The 14,165-nt window shown below is 50.2% G+C and overlaps 1 protein-coding gene across 11 annotated transcripts in view; it reads left to right on the plus strand.

Annotated features, from left to right (window-relative positions):
* Positions 1-8,070, plus strand: part of SNRK (SNF related kinase) — a 56,639-nt gene extending 48,569 nt beyond the window's left edge. For all 11 annotated transcript variants that reach the window (XM_042903700.1, XM_042903699.1, XM_042903703.1 and 8 more), the window contains 3 exons: positions 136-348; positions 2,591-2,725; positions 6,829-8,070. In XM_042903700.1, coding sequence (XP_042759634.1) covers positions 136-348; positions 2,591-2,725; positions 6,829-8,041 — 1,561 coding nt within the window. In that variant the 3' untranslated portion in view covers positions 8,042-8,070. The remainder of the gene's footprint in view (positions 1-135; positions 349-2,590; positions 2,726-6,828) is intronic.
* Positions 8,071-14,165: the final 6,095 nt, after the last annotated feature.

Here is a 14,165-nt window from a genome sequence, read left to right on the forward strand (position 1 = left end):
ACCACCACCACCACCGGTGAACCTAATGGAATTGATGGTCTAAATGTAGGGAACAATTCTGATGAATAAAATAATCCACCGTTACTAATCCCTTCCAACAGTTTGCTCTAACAGTGAACTTACCTTCCTTTCCAGCCTGATCACACGGATGCTACAGAGAGATCCCAAGAGAAGGGCCTCCTTGGAAGAGATTGAGAATCATCCTTGGCTTCAAGGAGTGGACCCTTCGCCAGCCACAAAATATAACATCCCCCTTGTGTCATACAAAAACCTCTCGGAGGAGGAACACAACAGCATCATTCAGCGCATGGTGCTCGGGGACATAGCGGACCGAGACGCCATTGTGGAGTATGTCGGCACTCGTGCGCATGGGGCCATGGGTTTAGGATTCGTGGAATGGGCTCGCCTCTTGACTTGCCAGGGCTTGTGGCCACCGTAATGGGTAGAGTTCCCAGCCGGCAGGGGTTATGTCATTTATCTCTAGAGTTCCTGGCCCGGTGCCTGTCTCATGGGTTTTGTTGTTTTATTGTTTTTATTTTTGTACTAGTGAACGAGTAAACCGTTGCTCGGCGTCAGCAAGTAATGTGGCCTCTCTCGCTTCCTACAGGGGGGGATTGGAGTAGCGTCTTGTGCATCCCAGTGCACGTCTTACCACAGCAGTATCCTCTTTGTTGCCGTGTCTCCCGCTGGTCCCACAGTGGGCAGGGAGAATGGGGCAGACCACAGCCTCTAAATCAGGGCTTGTCTTATGGGGCCAGTCACACATTGTTGTAAGTAACATTTTAGTGAGCCACCGCCGCGCCTGGTGGCTTGGGTATCGTCACTGGCTGCATCGTGCTGTGATACTTTCTGGCCCTTCAGAGCCGCAGCAACCTGGAACCCACAAGATACAGAGTTGTTAATTAAATCCCTTAAAACCAAAGCTAGGTCTTAATAACCTAAGAAATGTGGAATTAGGGATAATATAAAGATGCTGTTGCTTTGTTTTAGCAATGATTGGTTCCTATAAGAGGTCCTGTCTAGAAAATTATGAAGTATTTCCACAAATGAACAATCAAAAGTTGGTTAACCTGTTGAATGAAACAGGTATAATGGAAAGAGGACATATTCTGGGGGGCAAAAAACCCAAAACAAAACAAAAAAGACCAGGTTCAAAATTTTGGTGTAAATACACATTTCTACAGATAGCCAGCTGCATTATGAGTTTTCACAGATTGATCCATAGCTACTTAATGACCTAAATGAACAGGAAGAGCAGGACACTTGCTACTTCTGCCAAGGACATTCGATTTAGGAATGTGTAGAAAGTGATTTTTCATTTTGAGTGGATAGAAGGCTCTTTGTATCTGGCTGAATTGGCTTAATGTTCTTAGCTTAAATAAATACATGCAGTGGTATCATTTAGAACGATTTGTAATTCCTGTAAATTCAGTGAGAAATCTGAAGGGAAGGACAGTCTCACTGGGTCAGGTGACCCTGTTTTCCTGTCCACTAGTGGGCACGTGCATGGTGAAAGGGAGGCCCAAGGCTCCCCCAGGCTGGTCTCAGGTCTCGCCTGTGGCCCACGTCTCCTCCTGAGCATGACTTCTCAACTCAAAGACACGTGTTTTGGTTCCCCGAACACAGGCCAATGTCCTTATCTGGTACTCCGCTTAGGAAACCACTCTAAGAAGTCGTTCTGAGCCCTGAATTGCATCAGGGGGCTCTTCAGAGTGGCCCCTCAGCCTGCCCAGCCCCTTAGCTGTGACCCTTCCCCCCGCAACCCCATTCATTTTGTGAAAAGCAGTCGCTGTATTGCTTCTTTCCTGAGTGTTCATTGTGTATTTTCTACTATGGAAAGTTTCTGAAAAGTACAGTTACGTATTTCTGGGCCCGGTAGACCATTTTTCGCGCACTCTTGCAGTTCCCAGGCCAGGCCGGCTGCAGGAGAGCGGGTGGCCGTGTGCCCTGTGCGTGTGCCGTGACAGCCCCTGGCCGCACGGTGCGTGCCCAGACTAGGTACTCCAAGCGCTCTTTTGAAGTGGATGAATGAGTACGTTGATTTTATTCAAAGAGGAGGCTAATGACGTGCTCTCAGATACATTAACAATTCATTAGTGTGTAAAATGCCAATAAATGCAAAGAGTGTAAAAAGAAAAATTTTTCCTAATTTTTCTGATTGATATTAGTGTCTCATAACGCACTGCCATTTCCTACTCTGATGGGAGCACGTGAGCCAGTTTAATGAAAACAAACACTTTGACACACACATTACATTCTTGGATAACGCATACATTCTTGGAAAGCTTCGCTACCTTTTTTATGTGTGGAAAACTGACACCCAGCTCGGCAGCTATCAGCATTTTTTATTTTTCTTACAAATTGAACATTTTTATGGAGTCATTTTTTAGAATTTCAGGAGTGATCTAAATAGTGACTTGCTTGGGTTTTTTTTTCCTCTTGTCTGTGTTTTTTCATAATTTTAAAGATTCCAGGGCATTGGATTTCATTTGCTTGTACCTAAAAAAAAAAAAAAAAAAAAATCAGTTCTGCTTGTAAAAAAGCAAACCCTCTGACGTGGCTTATGTCTGTTCCCCCTTCTTTTCCTCAGAGCCCTGGAAACCAACAGGTACAACCACATCACGGCCACATACTTCCTGCTTGCTGAAAGGATCCTGAGGGAGAAACAAGAGAAAGAAATACAAACCAGATCTGCAAGCCCTAGCAATATCAAGGCCCAGTTTAGGTGAGAAAAAAAATCCTCCCTGATTTTAGTAAGTTTAATGTTTTGAAATAGTGAACCCCTTTTTCAAAAATGCTTCCTAATCACTCTTTGGGGCAAGAGAATATAAACAGGGGTGGCAGCCTCATGGGAGAGGCCGTGCATGGGCTCTCCGCGTGTGGGGGTCCTGTCCCTTCGTCACCAAGGACACCTTCCCTCCTGCGTTCAGGGGAGAGGGGCTGTGGCTGCTGGCCTGGCCAGGAAAACACGTTTGGAGAAGCAGCTGAGTGTGTGTCAACTATTTTCCATTAAACTCTTCCAGATATGATATGTATTAATGTGTTATTTTCTTTAATTTTTCATTCCAGGAACAAGGCCATACTTTCCCTCAGTTTTTTTTTTGTTTGTTTTTTGGTTTTTTTTTTTTTAACGTTTTTATTTATTTTTGAGACAGAGAGAGACACAGCATGAATGGGGGAGGGGCAGAGAGAGAGGGAGACACAGAATCGGAAGCAGGCTCCAGGCTCTGAGCTATCAGCCCAGAGCCCAACGCGGGGCTCGAACTCGCGGACCGCGAGATCGTGGCCTGAGCTGAAGTCGGACGCTTAACCGACTGAGCCACCCAGGCGCCCCTCCCTCAGTTTTTTTAAATAATTTTTAAGAACATCCAGGGCATTTCTGTGCCATTGTGTTAGCTCAGGATTTCAGTGATTACACACATCAGCTAGTTGATTTATTGGCTGCCTGACCTTGGGAGGTCACTTAACCTCTTTCTGACTGGGAGTGACAATGGGAGTGATAATACTGTCTGCCTCCTGAACTGGGCTGCTCTGTGTGCTGTCCCTGTTATGAGTATTTTACCACCACCGTTGTCAAAGTCGTGAGTGTGCTTTCCATCTTCTCCTCCTCCCCCCTCCCACCCCCTCTTTCCCACTTTGCTTTTTCTTCTGCCATATTAGCTTTCTATTTAAAATCAAAGTATGGAGAGGGTTCCTTTTTGACATCACCACTCTGAAAGTTATATATAATTTATCTTTCCCTCTTCAGATGAAGTAATCCGTGGAAGTGTAGTGATTCAAAAAGAGAAGGATGCTCCCAATTCTGAATAATTCTCTACTCTTACATCCACATAGGAATATGTATGTATGTCTGAATATTAAGTAGTAATTATTATTTAAAACAGGCAGAAAGCCATTGGATTTACATTACGTGCTGTCAGCTTGCCGTGTGTAGGCTGTTACTTGGGATGGGGCGACAGAGAAGAGAGACAAAAATGTTCCTGGGTGGCCAAAGAATAAAGATTTAGAAATCTAGAACTGGAAAGTGGTCTTTGTAACTTCATTTATATCCTGGATGGAGTCTTCTGTAATAAAGCCTAGGCATGCTGTGTGGTATCTGCTTGGAAGAGGACTGGGCCCCGGGGGCTGGGGGCTCTTGGGCGTGAGACCAGCCAGGACCATGACTTTGAGTGGTGAGGTCAACCTACTCCCGGGCTGAGGCCCCTGATGGGAAAGAGCAGGGTCACCACACATCGGGCCACCGAGTCTGGAGTCACCCCAGCCTTGGAGAATGGAATGTTTGGATTTGAGCTATTTTTAGGGAAACAGATCAGAACTCAGTCTAAACTTGATCACATATGTAAACGAGTTAAGTTGGTTTTACTTTATTATAAAAGTTAACAAAACTGACAGAGGCGATAGAGAAGTATCAGAACCTTCCCTCAGCTTTTCCTTTTATTCTCCTGGGGATGCTGGAGTGGAGATGCTGTGAGGGCCTCGCCTCCCCCCGGGCCCAGGCAAGGTGGTAGACCTGCTTCCTTGCCTTCTTCTTATTGTCACTGTGACTTTGCCAGAACCCTGGACCTGGCTTGGTTCTGCTGCTGGACGTGCCCTCAGGTCAGTGACCCCGAGTCAGTAGACGGGCCTTTGAACCAGCAGTTGGCTCCCCAAGAGGGGCAGGCAGGGGGAGCCGGGGACCCCCGGCCGCAGGCAGTGCACCTTCTTCGTGTTCTGCCGGGGTGGGATGGAAGCGTGGTGCGGTCTGTGTGTTCGAAGAGGCCTCACGGGGTCCTCTGAGGAGCTGACCCTAGCACGGGAGGGCTCGGGGCCGGCATCCTCTGACAGACCTGGAAGTGAGGAGGACCACTGAGGCCAGACCGCAGACGTCTGTCTGTGCAGCCACAGCCATCCGGAAGCTTCCTAGGTTGCCTCGGGTGGGCGGGGGAGTAACCGTGGAACCCAACCCACAGGTCACTGTTCACAAGCCTGCACGACCTTGGGCAGGTTTCTTACTGTGTTCTCGTTTCCTCGTCTGAAGAGGGAAGATGCGGCTCCCTTGTGGAGCCGGGGGGGCCAAGTGCACCGACCCCCGTCAGGCTCCCGGGACAGCGCTGGCCCTGGTGAGCACTGAGGCAGTGAACCGTGCCGTCCATGTGACTCCTTCCTAATTCTTGTTTAGCTGTCTCTCCTCTGTTTTGTTAAGCCAGATTTGCTCACAGTGTTGGGACAATACAGATGACTCAGTTTAGCACAACAGGAGCTCACGTGCGTGCTCGGTTAACGTGAGCCGTTTAACAACTTGACTCACTCCTATAAAAGCGATCGGTTCGGACGTGGCCAGTGGAGGCGCCACCCCAGCAGCGGCACCCAGCCGGCCTGTTCCTGGGCGCGGGTTCTGAGAACGGCGTTGGCTTTCTTCTCGGGAGGTGAGGCGTGAAGAGCCCCCGCCGCTTGGCGGGTCCCCGCGTCCTGGACTGCGCCGGCTGCCGCTCTGCTGGTCGGACACCGTGGGCCGCTGGCCTCCCAGCCCGGGGCCCCCCAGGGTGCCCCAGAGCCGCCGGCTTCACGTACTTGTGTGGCTGGGGGACGGGTGACTTGTCCAGAGGCACTTAGTGACCTCAAAGACCTTATCCGGCACTCGGCTCTCCTAAACTACCCAGCAGTGACTAGCCGACGGGCCGCTGCGGAAGAGAGGTCTATCATAAATGCCGGGTGGTTTTTTTCCAACTATAGATTTAATTGAGTTTTATTTCTGGGAACATAATCGGTGTGAAACAAAAGTGTCATAGTGTGGAAGGGGCTACTTTAAATCTCTCTGGCATCTGCTGTTACCCCGGACAGGGAGGACGACACAGGCCAGAGACCTCATTTTCAAAAGTCTTTTTCTTTGGCTGCCAAGCAGTGTTCTTGTTCCTTAGGTGACTCTAGATTGGGGAATAAAATTGAAGGTTCAGTAATTATGGATTTGGCGCCCGTTTCGCTTGTGTGGACATCTAAAAACACGTGCATTTAGGGGTGCCTGGGTGACTCAGTCAGTTTAAGCGTCCCAACTCTGGGTTTTGGCTCAGGTCATGATCTCACGGTTCTTGAGTTCGAGCCCTGCGTCCTGCCTCTGTGCTGACAGCTCAGAGCCTGGAGCCTGCTTCGGATTCTGTGTCTCCCCCTCCCTCCCCCGACCCCCGCTCGTTCACGCGCGCTCTCTCAAAAATAAACGTTATAAGAAGTTTTTTAAAAATACGTGCATTTATATTTAGCTTGGTGTGTTTTTTAATTGATGAAGAGATGCATGCCAGTGTACGTTGACTTTTCTTTGCAGTACTCTCCTATTTAATCTTGAGCTGTTCCCACTTTTACACCATCCTGTCCTATCTGGAAGACTGGGCATTTCAGGTGAATTGTATTTTATTTTTTCAGGTGAATTTTATTAGCAAACCATATACCTCAAAGGTCGTGCGCCAAGACCCAAAGGAACAAAATGTGTGGTGTTTGAATTTTGCTTTGGTGACCTCCCTGTGCTGTTTAAAACTGCTTTCTTGTGGTGTAAGATGTGTATGGGAAGACGGGGCTGGCTCTTGGCCCTCTTTCCCGCCAGCTCTGATGTGTCCATTTGGCCAGTGAGCCACAGACCGGACCCGTGGTTCAGAACCACGTTCGCCCTGCTGGCGCCCTCGCTGATCTTTAGAGGACGTCGAACGGGCTTGCAAGGCCGCTGGGGTGGTTTTTCCTTTTCTTGTCTTTTTTCTTTCTTTGTCAGTCTGTGGATTTTGCCCCGTAAGTATCGCGTGGCGTGGCGTGTAGGTAGAGTCTGCCTATTATCACATGGCTCTCTCCTTCCAATCTGTTACGCAGGCAGTCGTGGCCAACCAAGATCGACGTGCCCCAGGACCTGGAGGATGATCTCACGGCCACTCCTCTGTCCCACGGGACCGTCCCTCAGTCTCCTGCTCGGGCTGCCGACGGCGTCCTCAACGGCCACAGGAGCAAAGGCCTGTGTGACTCGGCCAAGAAAGACGACCTCCCCGAGTTGGCCGGACCGGCGCTCTCCGCGGTGTCACCTGCGAGCTTGAAGCCCACGGCCGGCGGGCGCAAGTGCCTGTTCCGGGTGGAGGAGGACGAGGAGGAAGATGAGGAGGACAAGAAGCCCGTGTCCCTCTCGACGCAGGTGGTTCTGCGCCGGAAGCCCTCGGTCACCAACCGGCTGACGTCGAGGAAGAGCGCTCCCGTCCTCAACCAGATCTTTGAGGAAGGGGAGTCCGACGACGAGTTCGACATGGATGAGAACCTGCCTCCCAAGCTGAGCCGGCTGAAGATGAACATCGCCTCCCCGGGCACCGTGCACAAGCGCTACCACCGCAGGAAAAGCCAGGGCCGCGGCTCCAGCTGCAGCAGCTCGGAGACCAGCGACGACGACTCCGAGAGCCGCCGGCGGCTGGACAAAGACGGCGGCTTCACCTACTCCTGGCACCGGCGGGATAGCGGCGAGGGGCCCCCCGGGAGCGAGGGCGACGGCGGGGGCCAGGGCAAGCCGAGCGACGGCGGCGGCGGCGGCGGCGGCGGTGGCGCGGACAAGGCCAGCCCGAGCGAGAGCGGCGCGGGCGGCGGCAGCCCCGCGGGCGGCTCGGGGGGCAAGCCCACGGGCACGTCGGGCAGCACGCGCCGCTGCGCCGGCCCCGGCCCCGGCCCCGGGGAGCTGGTCCAGAGCCTCAAACTCATGAGCCTCTGCCTGGGCTCGCAGCTGCACGGCGGCGCCAGGTACATTCTGGACCCGCAGGGCGGCTTGCCGTTCTCCAGCGTGAAGGTGCAGGAGAAGTCCACATGGAAGATGTGCATCAGCTCGACGGGGGGCACGGGGCCGGCCCCCGGCGCGGGCGGCGGCAAGTTTTTCTCCGACCACGTGGCCGCGGGCGCCGCGGAGCTCGGACGGATAAAGAGCAAGAACCTGAAAAACAACGTGCTGCAGCTACCTCTGTGCGAAAAGACCATCTCTGTGAACATCCAGCGGAACCCTAAGGACGGGCTGCTGTGCGCCTCCAGCCAGGCCAGCTGCTGCCACGTCATCTGACCGTGGCCCCGCCGGCCCCCGGCCCCCGCCCCCCGCCGCCCGCCGCCCGCCCAGAGCGGAGCGCCCCGGCCCGGCCCGGCCCGGCCCGGCCCTCCGGCCGCTCTCCGCGCTTCCTCTCTTCGAGGGGGCGTTCGGAGCAGTTATTTATTACCTTCGCGTTTGTTCGCCTGCCGACGTGACAATGCATGGTCTTTGTGCATGCTGCTAGACACTGCTTTTCTTTTCCAGCCGAAAAGTCTCTTGTGTCATTTTTACACTTATAATTTTAATGTGGATGATCAGGATTAAATTAAAATGTATATTTGGGACCTAAGATACACGGAGCACTTAGAAATTGGATGTCCTGCACTTAACCTAGAGAGAAAAAAATGCTTCTGTCTCCTTGTGAGAAACGTAAATTCCCGTCCTGACCTTCTGCGAGAACGGAAACTCCGTGCCCTGAGGCACACGCCGTGCTGTCCGAGACCGAACCAAAGCAATAACGTTGTGTTGCCGCCGGGCCTGGAGCCCGAGAGCGGGCGAGCGAGCGAGCGAGCGAGCGCGAGCCCCGCCTCCCGAGGCCCGTGAGGCGCGGAGTACAGCGAGCGTCTGCACTGAGAACCTTAAAACCATGATTTCAATACACCCACACCTGTTTGTCTTAAGCTCTAGTGTGAAAACAAGGTTGGGCTCGTAAAATTTAACTGAAAAAGATTTTCTTGTTTTGTACTAGGTGAGATAAAGTACTTAGATTTATAAGGCAGCTTCCCCCGTAGTGGTAAATTACAAGCAGACAATCTTATTTTGTAACGTGATGAAGTGAACTGATGGTGTCTTAACTCTACTTATAGAGTGTACGTCTGTCCAACAGAACAAAAAGATGCTCGGTGTAAATTCCTTCCCGTAGGGGACATCCTAGGGTTTCCTTTAAAACCTTGTAGATAGAAGAAACTGTAGGGCCTAATATGGAAGCAAAGGTGCACACAGAGGGTGGCAAAGTCAAAAGCCTATAAATTAAAAAAAAAAAAAAAAATTACTGGGCTGTGATCTTTCGCAGTTTGGTAACTCGGTTGTCTCTTCTGTTTTTTCCATTCTTCTATGTTCTCTGGCTGTCCAGTAAGCTACGAGAATTGGCTGATCAAAAAATACACCTATAAAAGTGAAATTCACACGTACAGCAGACAAAACGCACAAAGCCTGCTTTGTGTTTTGTTGTTGTTTGGTTTTTTTTTCTTTTTTTTTCTTTTTCTTTTCTGGAGGCGTTTTCCACTTTGCCTTCCTGCCAAAACAATAATCGAAGAACTCTTGCTTTAAACTGTTCCTGTACAAAGACGACTTTTGACCAGATAATCCTCTTTCGTGGCGTCTTGTCTCGTAAGACGCACCATATTGCAGATGGCTAACTTTGAGAGGGGCCGGATGCCGCCTCTGCAAGCTGTGCCCCGGGGGGGTCTTCAAAGCGGTGCTTATCCACACCGGGGGTGGGATGCGGCCGGGCCGGGGGTGGGGGGCCTTCCCACTCCCAGCAGCTTCCCTTCGTGTCTCTCAAGTGACCGTCGCTTTGTCCGCAGAGGGGGCAGAGCACCCAAGGACTGCATTCCACGGCTCTCGGCTCGTCCAACTACACGCTGATTCTGCTACTCACGATGCGTATAGTTTAGTCCGCACTAGGGAATTTCACAGTATACTTACTAAACTAAGTAAAGGTGATACTTAAAATACTTCTTTTACTTTCTAGACCTAGGCTAGATATGTTTTAAGCTACAGCTCTAGTTCATTGTGATATTTATAACTGAAAGCTACCAGAAAAGATGTGTGGGTGAAGCCATAGAACATATTTGCTTGAAATTCTGAGCAGGGATCTTATAAAGGGCCAGAAATAAGATGTGTGGTTCACATAGACAAGTGAGCGTAACATCTGTATTAAACGTAGGAGAGAAGTTTCTAAAGGGCATTGGCAATAAACTCTTTGTTGCAGCTGTTTTCCAAGTAATGTAAATACTTCTTCCTGTGATTATGTATAGCCTTGGAATGGCACCTTTTAACTAACCCACGTGTGTTTGGTCTCCGATGGTTTTTTATATTCCGACGTATATGTGGTGCTCACTCTAGGAGCGGCAGTGTTGACCGTTCATGCTGCACAGCTGTATCATAGAGCCTTATTAGTCGCGTGTGCTTGGTTGGCCCTCTGGGTACACAGAGGTTAGTCTGAGTGGCGTCTTACTCACCTGTTCGTAAGTGAATGACTGTGCATGTGTTGTATGTCATAGTATGTCGTCACATAAAAGGGAGGGAGCAGATAACCGTTACATGAAGATAATATTGGACCAAACTCTTTACTAGCTCTAAACAGTTTCTTGTACCCCTTAACCTGTCTTCAGAAGTTGCATAGAGTTATAGTAGTGTGTAAATTAAATATTGTGGAAAAACAATTAGTCTTGTATTTTTCTGTACGTGTGTGTACATATATTATATATATATACACATATATATATATATATAAAATTATGTACTTCTGGCAATTCTATCTGTATTTAAAGACGTGACAATCTCGACACCGATCTTAAGAATAGCCGTGAGACTGAATCGAAGTAAGGGTCTCCCTACCAAGTGAGAACTGATGTGTGTTAAGAGGGTACAGAGTCATCAGCTGATTTGGTCGGTTGCTTCCACTGCTGGTGGATTTTCCTCACTGTGTGAACATCGACAGGTATGTGACAGATGGGAAGAACAATCCAAATAATAAAGTGGCATATTGGTGTTCAGCAATACAAGCCGAGTCCGTGTTTCTGTGTCTTGCGAGTGCAGCTGTGTCGAGACCCAGCCTGCGTCATGTGCACCTGTGCTGCCAGAGGTGCCTGGAAAGAATCGAACCGTGACTGTTCTCGCTTGAAACTCCTGACCGCAAGTCTCGGGCGGCCCCAGGACTGCCCGTCAGCTGTGCTTCGCTCCCCGGGTCCGTCGCTTTCCTCACCCGGCTGGGCCACCGGGCTCCCTGACGGTGGGCTGAACCCAAGCGACGACGGAAGGGAAGGGCCGCAGGCTCCCGCTGCGCCCCCCACCTTCACCTGTGCCGCGTGCCCCGCCCTTCCTCCCGGCGGTGGGATTCCAAGGTCAGTTCCTTCGCTCGCACCTTGAGCCTGTCCGGGTGTAAGTGAGGCAGCCGTGGGGACTACCGGCCGTTCTCTTCTTTCTCTTCGATCTTCGCTTCTCTGCTAGATCATCCCTAACAGCAAACAAAACAAACCGGACTTTGTTCCCCTATCTTAAAAAGATGTCTTTGTTCTCTCTCTTCGCTCTCTGGACCCTTCCGGTCAGGCTCTCGCTGCTGTCGTCCCACGGTAACTGCTTTGCTCAAGGTCAGCAGTAACCTCCAGGTGCTAAAACCAGTGGTCGGTTTTTAAAAACGGCTTTGAGATGCTCCGCTTGTACGATTCAGGGGGTTCCGTGTAGATGTTGTGCAAGCGTTACCACAAACCCCGAAAGAAATCTGTACGCATTCGCGCCTCTTCCCTTCCCGTCGGCCCCCACCATAGCCTTGGGCCCTGGCGGCCACAACCCCAGTGGTCAGCTTCAAGCCCACGGTAGCGTGTGAGCAGTTGGGCAGCCTTCCTCGTGACCCCCCTGCTGTCCTGGGGCCCGCTTTCAGCTCACGGCTTCCCATCCCCCGGCTGCTAGTTCTCCCAAACTCTGAACTTGGGAGTACCGCAAGTTCATTCCTGGAGCCTTCTCTGCGCTCAGTCTCTCCGCCATCCCATTCAGTTTACGTGCTGATAGAACCCAAGATACATTCAGCCCACATCCCAGGAACACCACACTCCGACGACCTCTTTGACTCAGCTACACGGATGTGTCTGATAAGCACCTTAGTTCGTGTTCAAAACTTACAACCTTCCCCTCAAAATCCTTCCCCCCCTAATTTTTCCCGTCTCGTAAGTGGCCGCTCTCAACCTTTTTGTACAAGAATCTTGGTATCACCCTTCCCTTTTTAAAAATTTTTTTCTTTTTTTAGCGAGAGGGAGAGTGCGTGAGCCGGGGGGGGGGGGGGGGGGAGTGGCAGAGGGAAGAGGGAGAGAGAGACCATCGCAAGCAGGCTCCACACTGAGTGTGCTTGATCCCCATGACCCTGGGATCATGACCTGAGCTGAAATCGAGTCAGACGTTCAGATGACTGAGCAGCTAAGTACTCCCCAAACAGAAAATCTTATGCACCATTCAAAAATTGACCCCTTCTTGGGGCGCCTGGGTGGCTCTCGGTTAAACGTTGACTTCGGCTCAGGTCATCATCTCCCGATCGGTGAGTTTGAGCCCCACATCGGGCTTTGAGCTGACAGCTCAGAGCCTGGAGCCTGCTTTGGATTCTGTCTCTCTCTCTCTCAAAAATAACTAAAACGTTAAAAAAAAAAAGACCATAAAAACGACACACACACAAATTCACCCTTTCTTACTGCCTTCACTACAAACACTCTAGCCCATGACACCATCGTCTTCACACAACTCACACGCACTCAAGTGCACGACTGTAAATTCCTCCTGGGGCACCTTGCCGCTTCTGCCCTTGCCTTTCTCTTGTGTGTTCTCCATTCGGCAGTGCAAGTGATCCTTTTACTGTTCTGTTTTGTTTCTGTTTTCTTTGTTTTTTGAATACGATTTATCGTCAAGCTGGCTAACATACTAACACACAGCGTATACAGTGTGCTCTTGGTTTCGGCAGGGGCTTCCCACGATTCATCGCTTCCATACCACACTCAGTGCTCATCCCAGCAAGTGTCCTCCTCGGTGCCCCTCCCCCGGCTTCCCCTCCCCCCACTCCCCGCCCCCAGCAACCCTCAGTTTGTTCTCTGTATTTAAGAGTCTCTTATGGTTGGCCTCCCTCCCTGCTTGAAACTATTTTTCCTCTTCCCCTCCCCCATGGCTTCTGTTAAGTTTCTCAAATTCCACACGAGTGAAAACATGATACCTGTCTTTGTCTGACTTACTTCACTTAGGAGAATACCCTCCTGTTTCATCCACACTGTTGTAACTGGCCAGATTTCATTCTTTCTCACTGCCACGTAGTATTCCATTGTGTATATAAACCACAATTTCTTTCTCCATTCATCAGAGGATGGACATTTGGGCTCTTTCCATCATTTGGCTATTGTTGAAAGTGCTGCCATAAACACTGGGGTACAAGTGCCCCTGTGCCTCAGCATCCTGTCTCCCTTGGGTCAATTCCTAGCAGTGCTATTGCTGGCTCATAGGGTAGATCTGGTTTTAATTTTTTGAGGAACCCCCACACCGTTTTCCAGAGCAGCTACACCGGTTTGCATTCCCACCGACAGTGCAAGAGGGTTCCCGTGTCTCCACATCCTCGCCGGCATCTAGAGTCTCCTGATATGTTCATTTCAGCCACTCTGACCGGCGTGAGGTGGTATCTCAGTGTGGTTTTGATTTGTATTTCCCTGATGACGAGTGACGTTGAGCCTCTTCACGTGCCTGTTGGCCATCTGGATGTCTTCTTTGGAGAAATGTCTATTCATGGCTTCTGCCCATTTCTTCACTGGATTATTTGTTTTGTGGGTGTTGAGTTTGCTAAGTTCTGGTTACTAACCCTTTATCTGGAATGTCATCTGCAACTATCTTCTCCCATTCTGCCGGTTGCCTTTAAGTTTTGTTGATTGTTTGCTTTGCAGAAGCTTTTTATCTTGATGAGGTCCCAATAGTTCATTTTTGCTTTTATTTCCCTTGCCTTTGGAGACATGTCGAGTAAGAAGTTGCTGTGGTGAGATCAAAGAGGTTATTGCCTGTTTCCTCCCGTAAGGTTTTGATGGTTTCCTGTCTCACATTGAGGTCTTTCATCCATTTTGAGTTTCTTTTTGTGTCTGGTGTAAGAAAGTGGTCCAGGTTCATTCTTCTGCTTGTTCTTGTCCAGTTTTCCCAGCACCATGTGCTACAGAGAGTGTCTTTTTCCGTCGGATGCTCTTTCCTGCTTTGTCAAAGGTTAGTTGGCCATTATTTGTGGGTCTAATTCTGGGTTCTCTGTTCTATTCCACTGGTCTCTGTGTCTGTTTTTGTGCCAATACCATACTGTCTTGATGATTACAGCTTTGTAGTAGAGGCTAAAGTCCGGGATTGTGATGCCTCCCACTTTGGTTTTCTTTTT

Source organism: Panthera leo, chromosome C2 (genome assembly GCF_018350215.1).
Source record: "Panthera leo isolate Ple1 chromosome C2, P.leo_Ple1_pat1.1, whole genome shotgun sequence".
Lineage (NCBI taxonomy): Eukaryota > Metazoa > Chordata > Mammalia > Carnivora > Felidae > Panthera > Panthera leo.